The 17929-nt window shown below is 45.2% G+C and overlaps 3 protein-coding genes across 3 annotated transcripts; 2 read left to right on the top strand and 1 right to left on the bottom strand.

Annotated features, from left to right (window-relative positions):
• Positions 1-621: 621 nt before the first annotated feature.
• LOC146260912 (high affinity cGMP-specific 3',5'-cyclic phosphodiesterase 9A-like) lies at positions 622-4424 on the top strand. The gene is made up of 14 exons (XM_084668586.1): positions 622-632; positions 1075-1256; positions 1415-1460; positions 1593-1695; positions 1817-1956; positions 2139-2198; positions 2287-2464; positions 2635-2757; positions 2833-2925; positions 3010-3077; positions 3266-3368; positions 3469-3573; positions 3820-3966; positions 4170-4424. The coding sequence occupies exons 1-14, from the start codon at positions 622-624 to the stop codon at positions 4263-4265; spliced, it is 1455 nt and encodes a 484-aa protein (XP_084524712.1). The 3' UTR covers positions 4266-4424.
• A 58-nt stretch (positions 4425-4482) lies between these two features.
• Positions 4483-10096, bottom strand: LOC146260913 (H(+)/Cl(-) exchange transporter 4). Its single transcript, XM_084668048.1, has 12 exons — positions 9814-10096; positions 9162-9316; positions 8947-9046; positions 8643-8830; positions 8414-8536; positions 8104-8310; positions 7889-7969; positions 7192-7737; positions 6876-7062; positions 6278-6676; positions 5779-5995; positions 4483-5440 (listed from the first exon to the last, which is right to left on the bottom strand). Exons 1-12 carry the CDS (start codon positions 9824-9826, stop codon positions 5350-5352), a joined length of 2307 nt encoding a protein of 768 aa, XP_084524174.1. The 5' UTR covers positions 9827-10096; the 3' UTR covers positions 4483-5349.
• A 991-nt stretch (positions 10097-11087) lies between these two features.
• LOC146260914 (synaptotagmin-like protein 2) lies at positions 11088-17856 on the top strand. Its single transcript, XM_084668047.1, has 17 exons — positions 11088-11104; positions 11267-11406; positions 11580-11725; positions 11878-11968; positions 12083-12131; positions 12233-12275; positions 12383-13381; positions 15161-15295; positions 15501-15568; positions 15685-15792; positions 15914-16086; positions 16224-16329; positions 16415-16576; positions 16764-16842; positions 16987-17086; positions 17215-17420; positions 17595-17856. Exons 2-17 carry the CDS (start codon positions 11279-11281, stop codon positions 17744-17746), a joined length of 2745 nt encoding a protein of 914 aa, XP_084524173.1. The 5' UTR covers positions 11088-11104; positions 11267-11278; the 3' UTR covers positions 17747-17856.
• The last annotated feature ends 73 nt before the right edge of the window (positions 17857-17929 follow it).

Genomic DNA, 17929 nt, shown 5'->3' on the forward strand with positions numbered 1-17929 from the left:
GCACTTGACTGAGCCATGTGACTGGCATCACCCGGGGGAGCACAAACTATTGTATTACATGGCAATGTCTGCTAGACTGCTATACATCAATCTTGAATCAATAGTTAGGTCTAGTTGGTTCGGTACAGAACTTGTCCCTAGCTCCTGTTCTGATCAAGTTTAAATGAGATAACAGCCTACATTAATTCTGAAAAATGACATTATAAGGCGTAACCTATTGACATTTTACTATGGATTATCAAAGAAAAAAATAAAGGAGTGTTGTCAACATATTGACAAGTTAAAAAGCAGTACATAAACAATTCTCTCATGTGTTCTAAATCTTAATTGCTCAAATCTTAATTGCTGAAATCTGCTGCACAAATCTGCTGTCCGTTGCAGCTGAAGCAGAGCCAAACTGTATGCTAGTCAATAATTGAGATGATTGGTTTTCATTCACCTTCATTCTCTTTGTGATAATCTTCTCATGATAAAGTCCTCGTTTAATGGGCCAAAAATATGTTGATAATAAAAAAATACGACTATGTATTCCATTTCAAGTCTTTCTATTTGCATGAAGGAGGAGGAGGTATTGTGGTGGGTTAACTGTCATCTGCAGTTGTGTTGATTGGTCCTCTATAAATGTATGTCCTGTGGGTAGTGGGCATCTCTCACAGCAATGGCAACACAAATCATTTATTTCATGGTGAGCGGGAGACCAGAGAAAGCAGAGTTTCGGGTCAACTGTTCCACTCAAGATGTTAAAGGTAGGTTTTATGTCTTATCCAATTCTATAACGGCTCGAGCTGTTGTTTCATGCAGGGCAATCTGAACTGTGCAGAATTGATTATGAGGGAGGTGTTATTCGTTCATGGCCTCATCTTTGAGCTGGGCAATTATTTGGATGTGACAATACAGGATATTTGATGCATAGTAGAAATATAAAGAACTCTTTGATGCTTTTGGGTCTAGCTTTCAGTAGTCTTGAGTGCCATGCAGGTGGCTTGGACAGCTCCGAGTGTTGAAGGGTCGGTGTGGTGCTGTCACCTGCGACACTAAATAATAAAGTGTCACATGACTGTGGACGAGTTGAAGACTCTCTACACACTCTCTCCCACTGTTGGCAGATCTGTTCCAGGCAGCAGCGGAAGCAGGTCCTAATGACATTCTGAAGTTGTATAATTCTAGCGGTAACCTCATCAACATCTCCCCTCAACTGGAGGCTAATAATCCCCAGTCTACCTACAGTCTGGAGGTGGTGGCCTCAGACTACCACAGTGAGCATAGATCTAGGTGCCCTCTTCCCTGGAGGGAGAGCATAGGATTGATTTCAAGTCTGATGTAGAACCTCATATTTGGACTATTCTGTCCAAGGACACAGTGATTAAAGATACATGCATTATACCTTTATTTTGATTTGTGTTTTACTCTGCAGATACTGATCTGACTATGTCACTTGAAATGGATAAACTGGAGAAAAGGTCTTGTGAAAGTGATGTTGTATGGCTTATCTTTCACTGAGGCTACAATATGCTTTCTTGTCTTGGTAACACAATGACTAACCCCCCAGTGCAGCACTGTGCAGTTTAATTTCTCCAAAATTTACATCCCAGGTTACAAAGTCTTGAGAGAAAGATCTTCACAGAAAATGGAGCAATACCAGATGTTGTTTTTGAGTTGAAAGACCAAGTGGAGTCCTTCAGAAACAAACTTGAGGTTTGATTTGACCAACTGCCAGCGTTACTAGAGAGAAGCGTTAAACATTTTCCTTAATATGGGTTTAATGCTTTAAGTCTCTTCTGTCTGATCAATGCGTGTCTCTCTCTAACGTGGATAGAACGTGGACCACCTGAGTTGGCTGGGTCTTTTCAAAAACATGTCTGAGGGGAAAGACAGATCCTACACTGCTTCCAGAAGGACCGTGGCCAGCCCTAATGAGGAGCGGAAGCGAGTCCGTGAAAAATTCCTTCAGATGAGGTGACCTCATCCCATTAAAACAGTGGCTGTATTATACCATTCAGACACAAGACATGTTTAGCCATCATATGTTTTGACTTAATTCCCATTGTTGACATTCATGACATGACTACCGGTACAGAACAGATTTAAAGGTAATATGCAGGTGGGTTTTAACACAGCCTTGCATGTTGTCTCCTCAGCTCCCTCGAGATCACAGAAGATGTGAAGCAGTACCTCAAAACTCCAATGTTCGACAACTGGTGAGTCTTCCTGTAGGGCTCCTATAACTGATATCAAAATACACACACAGACAATTATGCACCCATGACTAAAGTCCTTCCTTGGCAGGCAATGGGAAGATGCAGAGATGCTGGTGTTGCTGCAGGTGATGTTCACTGATCTAGACTTCATATCAACATTCCACATCGAGCTGGAGGTGCTTCAGAACTTCCTCTATGAGGTCTACTGCCATTACAACAACATCCCCTTTCACAACTTCAGACACTGTTTTTGCGTCTCCCAGATGGTAAGATGATGTTCTGTTTACCCATCCTTGTTATCATGTTGAATGTGCTTATGAACTTTGTTTGAATGTCATTCAAACAGGTACAACTGTTATCCAAGCCTAACCCAGCTGTCTTGGATAGAGGCCAAACTACTACATTTATTTCATTTCCTGTTTTACTTTTGTTTTAGATGTATGGACTGATTTGGTTAACGGACCTGAGGAATAACATGGACAGTACTGATCTCTTCATCATGCTCACCTCTGCTCTCTGCCATGACCTGGACCATGCTGGTTACAATAATGTCTACCAGGTTAGCCCTGTGTGTTTGTTTATTACAACCGACATGACTTAAAGGTAACATGACCTGAATTATCGTCATTTCCAGATCAATGCTCAAACAGAGTTGGCGTTGAGGTACAACGATATTTCACCTCTTGAAAACCATCACTGTGCCATTGCTTTTGGAATCCTTGCAAAGGTATCTTTGTCTGATTAGCTTCACTTGACTTTTAGATTTAGAGCTGTTCCTCCTTCAGTCTAAACCCTGTTCCTTCTCTTGCAGGCAGAGAGCAACATCCTAAAAAATCTGACCAATGAGCAGTACAGAAGGATTAGGGAGGGCATGATCCAGTATGGATTTACACACATTCACACACACACAAACACACACTCACACAAGGCTACAGTGTAAAAAAGAATATATTTCATAGATATGTTGCTGCCTTGTCTGAAGAAATGTAATTATCCAGAATGACCCGTGCTATAATGTGCATATGACAAATCTGTCAGACTTAACTTTGACTTAACTTTGTTTTCAGATGTATCCTGGCTACCGATATGGCCAGACACAATGAGATCCTGAACAAGTTTAAATCTGCAGTGCCTGTGTTTGACTTCACCAACAAAGAGCACAAGGATGTGGTGAGTGGAGCTTCAACTTACAGTACACAAAACCTTAATGGGATCTGCTGGGAATCCTGCTCCTCTGATTGGACATATTCCCTGTCTATTGTAATTGCAGCTCATGAAGATTCTGATTAAGGTGAGTGACATTTCCAACGAGGCCCGCCCCCTGGATGTGGCTCAGCCATGGCTTGACTGTTTACTCCAGGAGTTCTTCCACCAGGTGATCAGGGTGAAATCCATCCACATGATCAGCCAATGGAAAGTGTTGTTATATGTCTATATTGTTTACCGAGCAGTGTGTTGGGCATAACGACAGCATCTAGACTTGTATTATTTATATAATGTATAAATCTTCCCTACTGTTGCCCCACAGGCAGAATACATGGTCACATGCCTAGTCAGGGAATGGTGTTTTACCACTATTATAACTCACTTTGTGGCCTCACAATCTATATCCGGATTGCAGAGTGACATGGAGAAGCTTGAAGGTCTTCCTGTCTCTCCGTTCATGGACAGAGACAAGGTGTCCAAGCCATCGTCTCAGACGGGCTTCATTGGCTTTGTGCTTCTGCCTCTTTTCACTGAGCTGACCAACCTCTTCCCCTGCCTGGAGGTGAGCCTCCTGTCTCTACACGAAACACTACTGTTACAACTTCCTATGATGTTCATGTGGGAGGTTTGACAACAGCTGGGACTGTAATTTAAATGTTGTGTAAGGGACCATAAGTGGCATTTTTTAAGCAGCACTTCTAAGGAATGTCTATGACAAATAAAGTTGCACATACACACACATGACCTCATTCTGTTTGTCCTCAGAAACACATCCTTGAACCAGTACGCAAGGCCCTGGACTATTACAGGGAGATGGAGAAAGCACTGGAACGGCAGAATCAGAACCCAAGCTCAGAGTGAGGACTTAGACACATCATGAAATGTGTAACAGTCTTATAGTGAATTATTGCCATGAGTCACAGTAGATATATTTTGGTATACTGTATTAAACAAATTAAATTAGATCTGTTTTGAATTGTACACATGTATCTATAATAATTGAGTAGCTGTGTGAAATGATGGGGCCTTCAGTAGCTGTTTCAATTAATTGTTACTTAATTTTAATCAAATTAATACATTTGTTTTGTGTTGGTCCAACTTTTCACAAATTGTCTCTTTTATTCAATGCGAGAACTGGGTACATTGCAAAAAGTATGTATTGTGAGCATCATTTGGAGTTCATTTAGATATACAAACAAAAGTGCAAATAGTAGCCTTTTTTAACCTGTTCTAAATTAATAAGAGTAATAAATATCAACAACTAGGACTCCAATGGCAACTTGGATGAGCTACAATGTTTTAGAAAGAAATACATAAAAAACCATACAGTATAGGCCAATGTACATAAGCGTATTATTCGACAATACATTCTCCTGGCATTCAAAGTACCATTATTCAGTTAATCAGTAAACTACATTATGGATTAAGAACTTTAACAGTAGCTCCCACATGATTAACTTGCTTGTTCTTTTCTTCATAACACCATTCTGCTTTTGAGAGAAAACAAAAAATGTAACATGATATGCTGTCACCGCGGGGTACATTAGTTTTTTTTTAACCATAGGAACTACATAACCTTTGTACGATACATTTGTTTTAACAGAATTACATGTGGTCACACCTATTTTTTTTGTGTCAGTCAAAGTAACAAACATATTAAACATGGTACAGTTACTCAACCATGAGTCTAAATCCAGTAAAATCATAAATAATGGCAGCAGCACATACAACCAAACAGCGTATCACCCTAGGGTGAGATTGAAGGTGCACATCTCCTGGCCCTAACCCCCCTAGCTTCGTCCCTTGACTGGGAGTGAACATCAATGGTCTGTCAGTGTCTAAGGACGGAGGGACTCATCACAGGTTTACAGTTGCATTGCACTATTTACACAGTTGGAGGGAAGGACTGGTGGAGATTCTCAGGGGTCCGGAGGCTGTTTGGACACTAGTTGAACATGATGGACTCTGGATCCTGGTTCATCATCTGAGCCATGTGCCGCAACACGTCCTTCTTCGTGATGATGCCCAGGAGACGTCTGGTGGAGGAAAAAAAGATGGAGGCAGAAAGACAGATAATGCAGGCAAGTTAATCCACCTCAAGAGTAGTGCAGCTATTACATTTAATCATTTAGCAGACACCCTTATCCAGAGCGCCTTACAGTAAGTACAGGGACATTCCCCCGGGGCAAGTAGGGTGAAGTGCCTGGCCCAAATGACACAACGTCATTTGGCACGGCCGGGAATCGAACCAGCAACCTTCGGATTACTAGCCCAATTCCCTAACCGCTCAGCCACCTGACTCCCACCTGATCAGATGCAGCGGGGCATCTGGTCCACTGTAAGTGTAAATGCGCTGGCGGAATCCACGACTCACCCGCTCCTGGTCACCAGACACTGCCGGAGGCCCAGCTTACGGAAGATGTCCACCACCGTCTCCATGGGCGTGTGGTCGGTCACGGTGAAAGGGCTGAGGTTTAGGATGCGGCGCAGCTTGAGGGGCTGAGGGTTACTGGCCGGCAGCTGGGGGGCGTCCTCCGTGAAGTAGACCACGGAGCTGCTCACCACGCCGTCCTGCTTCTGACGAGCGTTCTCTGTGGGGGTCGGGACAGAGGGTGGGGGGGGGTCAGAGAACAACTATGTGACCGGACTTTAGATTGGGGGGGAGGGACCAAAGTGGTGGTGGAAAGGGTCAGGCTTTAAGAGGAGACCAGAGAGGAGGTGAAAGGAGGAAAGAAGAAGGAGCTCGAAGAGGGGCGTGTATTCACTTGGGGCCAGCGGATGACACAGACAGAAACAAACGAATCCAGAAAGGAGGAAAGCGTCGACGGAAACGGAAGGAGACAGAGCAGGTGCGTGTGTGGACGGCGTCTTACTGATGGCCAGGGTGAGGTCCCGGCGCTGAACAAAGCCGATGAGGCGCTCCGACTCCCGGGACACGACCACAGGGAAGCCGTTGTAGTCGGTGTCCTTGATGAGCGCCTCCACGTCCTCCACCGTGGTGCTGTCCTGGGTCAGCACGGCCAGCGGGGGCTCGCTGCGGCGCGGGCGCATCACGTCGGTGGCCAGCGTCCGGTGGGTGAACTCGTCGCGCACGTCCAGGTAGGGGTAGCCGTTGAGCTGGATGTGGGACTCGTAGATGCCCTCCTTCCCGAAGGCGTCCGCCACCCACTTGCTGGTGACCGCCGCCGCCATCAGGGGCACGATGTACTCCAGGCCCCCGGTCAGCTCGAACATGATGACCACCAGCGACACGGTCATCCTGGTCACGCCACCTGGAGGGATATCCCAGATTAGACTGGGTTTACATGAAGCCGACCAACCTAACTTTACAAAGCTAATGGCTTAATCAAAAGGTATTATTATTAAATGTCAACTCCCTTCTCACTAACTGGGTCTTGGTTGTGGCAGCGTAGTGATTGATCCAGGTTTATCTCCATGGTGAGCTTATCTCCCAGTACTCTGGTCTCTCACCTAGACAGGCAGCAGCCCCCACCATGGCGTACAGGCCAGGAGTCACGCAGTCGGCCCCGGGGCGACACCAGTTCTTGAAGATGATCCAGTCGTGATGGTGGTAGGCCATCTGCTCCACGGCGATGCCCACGATGCGCCCAGCGATCGCCCCGACGGCCATACTGGGGATGAAGAGCCCCGAGGGGATCTGGAGAGAACACACACCAACAAGACTCAAGTCAAGGCACACAAGTCGAGTCTTCAACTCGGGACGTCCCTTCTCTTCTCCCAGCCTAGACTGAGGGAGAGATGGGGCGGGCAGGGCTAGGATCCTGACCTTCATGCCGAAGGTGAAGATGGTGATGACGATCTTGAAGACGAGCGCCAGCGCCAGCTGCCAGAGGGCCGTGTAGACGCCGGGCCCGGCGGGCCGGTCGGGGATGTCGTCCACCGGGCGGCTCATGTTGGGGTTGTTGATGTAGTCGCACAGCTGGGAAGACTCCAGCGCCCCGCAGTCGTTGAAGAGCTCCGAGATGAGCTCGCTGGTGCTGCGCCGCGTGTACGGGTTAGGGAAGGCCAAGATGGCGGTGATGCCCGTTATGGCGATCACCTCCAGGACGGGGTATTTCCCCAGCTGGGTGGTCTTCCTACGCCGGCACCAGGCGATGTTGCCCCTGATGAAGAGGGTCCCCCACAGGCCCCCGAAGACTCCCAGCAGGATGAAGGGCACCAGCTCAGCCATGTACCAGGGCGTGTGGTACTCCACATAGAACAGCACCAGGCGGCTGTTGCCAAAGGGGTTGATGGAGCGCAGGGTGAAAGCGGCCACGAGGGCGGCGAAAAAAGACCTCCACAGTGTCTTCAGAGGGAAGTAGTAGCTCACCTGTGGACAGACAAAGATATTGTTCTGTACCGATGCCTGTCAGTTAATGAGGTTTTATCACATGGTCTGGGTGAATACTCGATTCTGATTGGCTGCAGAGTCGGGCATTATCCCTTATGTATTTGTTAATGTGGGGGACTAGTATGCATACCTCCTCCAGACTGAAGAGAACCCCTCCTATCGGAGCTCCGAAAGCCACTGAGACGCCAGCGGCTGCAGCGGCAGACAGCACCTGCACAACACACCCAGCCCAGCCCGCACATCAGCCACAGACCGCGCGCTGGCACAGCGCCCTTTAGAGGAACACTCTCAAGATCATGTTGGGGGTCACTGGGAGAGTTGTTGGTGCGTGAGAGCCAGGCGTACCTCGCGGCGCTTGCCCTCGTTCTTGCTGTACTTTGAGAAGAGGCTGCAGAAGAGGTTCCCGCAGCAGCAGGCCACATGGACCAGAGGCCCCTCCTTCCCCAGGCTGAGCCCAGAGGACACGGCCAGCACCAAGGTCACCGTCTTGATCAAGAGTGTCCACTTCCCCAGGTAGCCCCGGATGATGAAGCCACTCAGGATGGTCTTGATCTGCATGAGACAAACACGTCACCCCTTTGCTGTATTCACAACAGTGGATATTCACATTTGGGTTATACAGCTTTAAATGTAAATGGTAATAAGTCACACTCACCTCAGGAATTCCTGACCCACAAGCATAAGGGGCAAAGACTCGCACCAAGGACACAGCCAGGAAGGAGAATAAGAGTGCCCACAGCACATACAAGAAGTAGTTTAACACATATGCGCCAGCACCCTGGGGAATGTTAACAGAGGCATGGAATAAGCTCAGGGGCAAGTCCAGCTACTTCAGCAATCTGTCCTCAGTGCCACCAATAGAGAACGGAACACAGTGAGCTGACCTCTGAGTGACCCGTCATCAGCTCTGCCCACTTCTGCCACTGTGGACACTTGTCCCGGTTGTCAAAGGTGGTCGCATTGGAGGTCCAGCAGCACTGCTCATGGCTGTACCAGAAGGCTGACAAACACACACCCTCCTTGAGGTCCGTCATCCAGTCCACAGCCAGGTCTATGACTCCCGCCAGAGTACCTATGCGGAGAGGTTCACACACGCAAACACAAATTGAGGAAACTGATTTTAAGCTACATTTTACCCAAAACCTAGAGATGACAACACGTTGTTCGACAATAGTTTGTTTTTCACACCTGAGAGGAGCCCTATGAGCAGCATCACCACCCATCCTGACCAGGCATCCAGCAGACTCTTGATTAGCTCCCAGATGGACTCTTTACTCTTGATGGTAATCTAAATTTAAGGGGGTTGACACAAGGCGATGACGATAGAAAAAAGTTATATTCAAGTTTTAGGAGTACAGGGGCCAGTTTCAGAGACTAGGATAGACTTGATCTGATGTATTCACCTTCCTGTGGCGGTCTGTGTCTCTGGACTTCTCTCTCAGCCAGTCAATAGTGTGAAAGTCTTCATAAGTGCCGACGTCTGGGAAGGGCTCATCAAGGAAGTCCATTAGGTTCCCAGCGCCATTGAGCTCCTCTGTGGGAGTGGCACTGCTGGCCCCTAAGACCAAACAGACAAGAGTCAAGACTGACTCCATTCTCCATGACAGGAGTGATGTCACACACAACGTATACAGAATGTTACACCGAAAAGACAAGACATCTGACAGGCCTCAGTCACGTCATCATGAACAAAATGTATGATTCATTAGATGCATTTGCAATAAACACTTACAAATGTAAGATGATTGGGTATATACAGTAGAGAATGCATTAGTATACTGTAAATGACTAGCCAGCTAGTTAGGTACGTTTGTTTTTTTTCTAGCGTCAAAGAAACCTGGATTTAAGACATTGGCATGCCATTAATAAGCCAATAAACTTACACCCTCAATCAAGACGAGCAAAATGCACAATCTAAAATTAAAGTCGTTAGTAATTTATACTGATAACGTGTACAGTTCTAAACGTTGCAGACAGCTAAGCTAGCAGGCTAGTTTTTGGCATGCTCATGGCTTCAGAAGCTTGCAATTTGAATGTTTCTAGCTATTGACTTACCGTCTGCTTCCATGGTCCCCTCTGTTTTATAAAATGTGTAATAACTATTAGCAATGTAATTTATATTATGTAACTGTCACATGCGTGGTCATGTTTATACATTGCATTTGCTTTGTTTAGCTAGCAGCTAGATCGCTGTGACACAAAACAAATGGGGAGGAGAGATTTCTGGTCTCCCACAATGCATTTGCTCGAGCAGCTAGCTCGTTATCCTAGCTTGCTACAGCCCAAGACAGCATTCTGTCTGTCCTACTGAGTGGTAAAATACAGTTTTATAAGAATGAATGAATGGGGATCATTGTTGAAATAATTTACATGATATCATTATTTTGTTTTTTATTGGTGCTGCTAGCAATAACAGTGCCACAAGCAGGATCGTGGACATGCATAGCGACATCTTGTGGACAAATCATATAAAGCCAAACCTGAAGTTTAGATTCATGAAAGGTTACACAAATAAAATCAGATCCTAACTTAACTTTAATTTAACTTTTGTAATGCAGCATAATGCTAAGGTGTACCGTTCAAAAATCAGGTATTGGATTGGTTGTTAGAAACAGACTCGAGCCTTAGGTATTGCGCTACTTTTTGTGAACGGAAAGTGTATCCTTAACTTACTAAAAATGCATTCAGTAGCCAATCTGTTCGTGATGACAGCACTCAATGTTGAGAGCATACATTCACCGACTCCACTGCTAGCCCATGCCTTAAAGTCATTAAATCGTAGAACATTAATATGGTTAAAATGACACTACAAACATTATCAGGGTGTATCAGGATTTGTGCCTTGCATGTTTTCACAGGTCTTGGGTGTGTCTGTCAGTGCATAACTATTATGCCTTGAGGTAGAATTTCACAGAGTTTCTCAAGGACAAAGATTCAGGAGGGCGTTTACTCTGGTGAATCCCTCATCAGTCAACTTAAGGAACAGCTGACATCAGTTGTAAGTAAATAACTTGCATCCATTTACCATCTATCTTTTGATTTTAGAAAAGCAGTTAGGTGATTAATACAGTGTCCTGTATTAAATACTTTTTTTTTATTTAAAAAAGTCTAAAAGCATGCACTTTATACAAGCTTAAATAGTATGTGGAAGGGTGTGTTAACTTCAGCTTTAACTTCCTGTGAATCATTAACTGTATATTTGCTAAGTTTGACAGCCATCCAGACAAATATTCCCCAGCCAAAGACTTAGTCATATGTACGAGAAGAGATTCAAGTATATCCTGATATTAGCCATTTAACACATGCTATATTAAGTGTCCGCAGTGCTTGTCTTTCACCAGTCAAGGTATCTTTTACATTTCTTTCTACAGCTTGTTTAACCAGTTTTATATGTTCTTTGTTGATGTACACACGTGTTGTACGTTGTCAAGCTGCGTCCTTCGGTCTGCCCTTCTATTTGTGACTTTTTTTCTGTGAACCACAAAACATTCAAGGCTGTTGCTTCCAGATTGATACCGTGATGAAGTGCAACAGAGATTTATCAGAGGATCTGGACCTGAGCTTCCTCTCCACTGATGAGGAGATGGCGATCCGGCAAGTGCTTCAGAGAGATGAGAATCTAAAGAGACAAGAAACTGGACGTATACGGTAAAATAATTATATTATTGGTCAAGGTGCAGTGGTGTTGTAATTGTTGAAGGTGGTTTGTTGTTGGATTATGGGGTTTGAAATATGTTGCAATATATGTCAGCCATTATCCAGTAGTTTCAAAGTGTACAATTTCCTTTTCTTGTCAGCTTTTAACGGTTTATTGTTATCAGGCGACTGCGTCTCTCCATCCCTGATCCTAAGAAGCTCAAAGTCATGACAGGAGAGTGGTTTGAAGAACTCAGGACTCGTCGCTATGGGCGGCAGTCTGATGTGACTGAGGTGGTTAGGTCTTCAATGAGGAGAAAGAAGACAACAGGTACTGTATGCTTCCATAACCCCACTGATAGTAACAAGGCTCTGTCACTCCTATTTGTTACCCAGGAAGTATGGTAGATAGCGAATGTACTGCAGTTATATAATCAATACAGGCTCGGGCATTATGGTTTGACTGTATTGTGATCTCTGCAGTACCCAGGGGTAGTCCCTATCGTGACACCAGAAAAACAGACTCCAAAGGAGAAGACATGAAAACCGACTCTCAAACTAAGACATCTGAGTTGTAAGATACAGTAAAAGAACCCTAAAGGCCAAATAGTGGTTTAACTTTAGCACTTGTTTCTCATGTTGCTCTTGATGTATGAACTTGCTTTCTTTCTTTTGTCACACAACATAGCAAAACACTGAATACTAGTTTTCTAAATCCTGCGTTTCGTGAAGAAAAGGTGTGTCTTACTGCTTTCTTTCAAAACTTAATCGAAAAACCTCACAATATATCTACAGTACATTCATTGATTCTATTGTTTCATACTAATAAATTCCTCAGGTTAAGTTAGAACTCTCTGAAGAGGAAAGTGCTGCACATACAGGTGAGTGTAAAGCATTTAATAAACTGACTAGGGATCCATTTATTTCTGTGACCTTTGTACTATGTGTACATAAATAGAACCCAAGTTAACACCTTTGTTTTATACAGACGTCACCACTGTTGACATTCCTGAATGGAAGACCCCACCCTCTCAGAAGGCTTGTGAGCAAACCAGTAGAAAGGGAATCAGCCCCAACCCTCTTCTATCTACACAGTACCAGGATGTAGACTACTTTAGCACTGCAAACCCAGACCATCCATCCCCAAAACCCAGAACCCTCAAGACTTCCTCCTTCCCTGTAGAAGAAGTAGCCAATAAGTTTCAGTCCACTCTCACCACAAAGTCTGATCCCACCCCTCCACCCAAACCAGGACCAGAACCACAGGATGACATCACATATCTGGAGTCCACCCGCAAATTGGTCCTGCCCCCAGAGATAAAGGATGACCCAGAGCAGAGACGCCCCACCGTGTCTGTGGACCCAAACACATGGACACAGCCTGAGGTCGAGGACCACTTCATAGAAGTCAACATAAAAGACAAGAGCTCTGAAAAGACTCCTACAGTGGTAACATTACCCAGCAACAGCATACAGGGTTGGTCAGAGCATAGATTTGGTGCTACAAAAGGAGAGAGAGTTACTACTGAGAGTCCATCTGGTGGTGACACAGAGAACAGGTCGGAGGAGAGACCAAATGCAGGAAGAGGTGTTGAATGTGCTGACCACAGCAAGTCTGTGGAGGGCGCTATACAGGCTGGTCAACCTCACCTTAAAGAGGTTCCATGTGAGCCTTACAACATGAAGCATGTTTCAAAGAAGCCAAATCAAGACCCCAAACCAGAAGAGGCTCAGAGCCACAGTGAACCATCATTCAGATCTCTCAAGTCAACCTCTGAATATAACCCCTTCTGTACAACAGAGGTACCTGTGTCTGTAGAAGGCCCCCAACAGTCGCCCCAAGAGAAAGCCCAGGTTTCTGTGGAACCAAACACATGGAAACAGCCGGAAGTGGATGGAGACTTTATACAGGTCAACTTGGCAGATGAGGGGCAGACCCTTGAAAAGACTCCTAAAGGTGTAACATCACCCGGCGACAATACACAAGGTATGTCAGAGGAGCATAGATTTGATGTGGAGTGTTCAGAGCTCCAGTTTGTCCCGACTCCATCTGTTGGGACGTGGGAGCGAAGCAGCCGAATTAAGCCCCAGTCAAAACAGGAGAATTTCACAATAGGAGAGATAGGTACTGCTAAGAGTCCACCTGGTGGTGACATGGAGAACAGTTCAGAGGAGAGGCTAGATTCAAGAAGTGATGATGAATGTTCCGACCTGAGTCTGACAAAGTCGTCTTCTAGAACCCCACCTATAGAGGGCGGTAAGCAGGCAGGTCCTCCTCACCACAAAGAAGTTCCGTCTGAGCCTTACATATTTAAGCAAACTAAGCCTACTTCAAGGAAAGGTAAAGAAATCCAAGAACCCAAACCAACAGAAATTAAGAGTCACAGTGACCTATCATTCAGGCCTCTCCAGTCAACCCCTGGATATAACCCTTTCTCAACAGCAGAGGTACCTATATCAGTAGGAAGCACTCAACAGTCACCCCAGGATAAATCACAAAGCATAAAACCACTGGGCAAATCAGTTGACACTGATAATTCCCTTGATATAAGAGACGCCATATCTGAGATTAAAATATTGTCCTCATCTGTAAATCCTTCTCTTGTTGTTGCTTCTATAAATGAAAAGGTTGAATTAACCATCACCCCAGCAGAAAACAGAAGCATGGACAAGGATGAGGTTATCAGCAATTTAAGCAAGGATCTTTACCCTGGTACTAAGGTGGTTGGTGGTGAAACTCATCACACAGAAAAGGATCAAAGTAGATTTACAGGCCAGAGTCATGAAAAAGACCAGAAGGAGGTAACATTAACCAGTGAAATTTCACAAGGTATGTCAGAGGAGCATGTATTTGTTGTTGAGAATAGAAGAGGAGGAGAAGAGTTCCAGTTTTTGCCGACTCCCGCTATCGGGATGTGGGAGGGGAGCAGCCGAATTAAGCCTCGGTCAAAACAGGGGAATTTCACAATAGGAGAAACAGTTTCTACTAAGATTCCATTTGTTGGTGACACACAGACCAGGTCAGTGGAGAAACTAAATGCTGGAGGGGATGTTGGACGTTCTGCCCGTACAAAGCCATCTTCTAGAACCCCACCAGTAGAGGGTGGTAACCAGGCAGGTCAACCCCACCTCAAAGAGGTTCCATCTGAGCCTTACATTCTTAGGCCACCCAAACCAGAAGAGGCTCAGAGCCACAGTGAACTGTCCTTCGGCCTGCTTCAGTCAACACCTGGCTATAACCCATTCTCTACAACAGATAAACTTATGTCTGTAAGAAGCCCCCAACAGTCAGCCAGAGAGAAATCACAAAGCATAAAACCAATGGACCAGCCATTTCTCACAGATGATTCCCATGCCATAGGGGAAGTTAAATATAAAATGACAACATTGTCCTCACCTGTAAATCCTCCTGTTGTTGTTGTTGTTGCTTCTGTAAATGAAGAGGTTGAATTAGCCATCACACCAGCAGAAAACAGTGACATGGAAAATGATGAGGCTGTCAACAATTTGAACAAGGATCTTTACCCTGACACTGAGGTGGTTGGGGACAAGAGTCATGACACAGAAAAGGATCAAAGAGTATTTCCAGAACTCTTGGATGTGGGAAATTTGGAGCATGTTCAGATCCCTGTAAAGGTGGACAGAGAAGAGTCTACAGAATCACAGAGTGAAGCAATAGTTAAAGCACCAATTGCATACAATGTAAAAGAGATGGAAAGGCCTAAAGAAGAAGCCACATCAGAAACCGAAATGTTTTTAATTGCAGATTCTGTCATCACCAAGTCATCAAAAGTCCCTGCTGAGGTTTCCACACAACAAGCCATTCAGGAAGCTGGGAAATATCCCATCCCCACCATACTGCTCAATTCATCTCATTCTCCAATAACAGAGGAAGTTAAAGGTAGGCAAGGTCACCCCTAGTTATTAGTTAATTATGCAAGTCAGTGAGATTGTCACAGCTTTCATTCATTGACCTACGCTTGAGCAGATGCAAGGCCATGGTAACCCTTAATACACGGATATTATTTAATACTCTAAGCTTTGCAATGTTAAGGATTGGGATAACATTTGGGACGAATAAACATTCACATTTTCCCTCAACACAGGTTTAGGACATCGGAGAAAAGTTCTGGAAGTTTCCTCCGTGAGTGGCTCATCACTGGGAAACTTGGAGGTTCATCCATATACACAAAAACATACACATTTCTCCTTTTCTAATCAGGACACTTGCAGGCAATGAACAAAGTATCCCACTAACCGCTCACTGTGTTCCTGCTGTGTTCCCCTCAGAATGAGACTGTGGACTCAGACGACGACCACACCTCAGTTTCGAGCCAAGGCTCAGACTTCTCTGACAGACAAGGGTATGGCAGTACCTTGTCCTTATCACACTCTGGGGTAAGGTCATCTTGTATTTGTAAAAGTTTCATTTTTGTCTACCAGGTGTTGAAGATTTGTATTCATAAAGACAGGTTGTATAGACTTGATGGGTTTTTTGACAGTGCTCTCTGCCCTTCAGCGCACTGGCAGTATGCTAAGTGTGTACAGCGATGCCGGGGATTTTGGGAATGTGACAGTCCAGGGGGCTGTGGAGTTTGCCCTGAGGTACAGCAAGGAAGGGGAGTTTATTGTCACTGTGGAACAATGTCTGGATCTGGCATTCGCTAATGCCCGCAAACAACGGACAGACCCGTAAGCTTGATACACAAAGACATACATGCACATAAAATATATTAGCTATTTTTCCCATACACAAAAAACCCCAACCTCTAGCTACACAAATGTGTGCACACAGTCAGTTGTGTGCGTATTATGTGTCCAATATTCAGATATGTAAAGACCTACCTCCACCCTGACAAATCGCACAGCAGCAAGAAGAAGACCTCGATCAAAAAACGAACTACCAACCCCGTCTATGGTGGAGAAATGCTCAAAGTAGGCGCATTGCTGACACAAAAACACGGAAAGGCATTTTCCCTATAAGAACAGATCAAAACAATTCTACATTTGTCTTCCTCAGTATAAGATGAAGATGGAGGAGCTGAAAGGCAGGACCCTCAACCTGTCTGTCTGGCACAACGATTCCAGAGGTAGAAATGTGTTTCTGGGTCAGGTGGAGATCAACCTTAAGACCTGGGACTGGGGCCACGAGGCCCTCACCTGGTACAACCTGCAACACAAGGTACCGTACACACCAACTGTTATTTCTTAAGAGTGAAAGGGGAAACACAGAGAGGACCCCCTCAACTTGATGGTCAATAGACAACATTACTGCTCAGTGATGTAAGGATAGAAGGGCTTCCCTATTGAAATCAAGATTCATGTTCAAATATTGTGATAAAAAGGATCACCAATGTTGTTTGTTGTAGAACTCAGAGGGTCAAGAGGTCACTGAGAATCATGGACTGTTGACAGTTGCTCTGAAATACCTTCCGCCTGGATCAGCAGGTAGGGCTGGTCATCTGATAAGGACTAGTGCAATAAATATATATACATATATACCCAGACAGGGTGAAAGTGATAAATGTCCTTTTCAACAATTAACTAAATATATATAAAGCTCTGGCTAGTCATGCTGATCCTGTCCCTCAGGCCTTGCCAGGCCAGACTCAGGGGAGATCCACGTGTGGCTGAAGGAGGCCAGGGAGTTGCGGAAGCTCAAGGCTCAGGGCGTGGATTCCTTTGTCAAGTGGTGAGTGAGGGAGAGAGATATTCAGGGCTTAACATTGCCTCAATATAGTAAGAACGTTTGTGCCACTTCTTTCATTGGTGACGTCTCTATCTGCCCTGGTCCGTTCAACACATACACCGTCCCCGTAGTTACATGCTGCCAGACACAAGCAAGAAGAGCCGGCAGAAGACCCGCGTGATAAAGAAGAGTCAGGAGCCGGTGTATAACCACGCCATGGTGTACGATGGCTTCCGTGACGACGAGGTCAGAGAGGCGTGCTGTGAGCTGACTGTCTGGGATAAGAACAAACTGTCCAATCAGTTCCTGGGAGGGGTCAGACTTAGCTTGGGCACAGGTAAGCTAGTGAACTGATCAGCACTAATAGTTGATTTTCCAATTCTGAGTCATAAAAACCAAGTGTGTACTATGAGCTTTTGATCGAGCTCAATGCTGGTGTCTGACTTACAAGGCATTATGCTGTTGTAATGAATGGTTCCGGCAAGTCTTTAGTAACACATTGTGACTACAGGGCAAAGCTATGGCAAAAAGGTGGACTGGATGGACTCATGGGACCAAGAGATTGGGCTGTGGGAGAAGATGCTAGCCAGTCCAACCAACTGGGTGGAGGGACAGCTGCCCCTTCGCTCCGCTATGATTCCAAGGAAAAAGAGCCTTCGTTAGGGGAAATAAAGATTGATGCATGTTAAACTTTGCCATTCTCAGAAATTAGCTTGGACTCAAGATGGTTGTGATAGAGATGTAAAGATGTAACAATAAAATGTGGCAATGAAGAGCCTTTTGAATTGTCCTGGTGTTAATACACCCCATCCTGGAGTTCACAGAACTGCAATGGGTACACCAAGT

Source organism: Hypomesus nipponensis, chromosome 12, assembly GCF_054491055.1.
Source record: "Hypomesus nipponensis isolate SF chromosome 12, ASM5449105v1, whole genome shotgun sequence".
Taxonomy (NCBI): Eukaryota; Metazoa; Chordata; class Actinopteri; order Osmeriformes; family Osmeridae; genus Hypomesus; species Hypomesus nipponensis.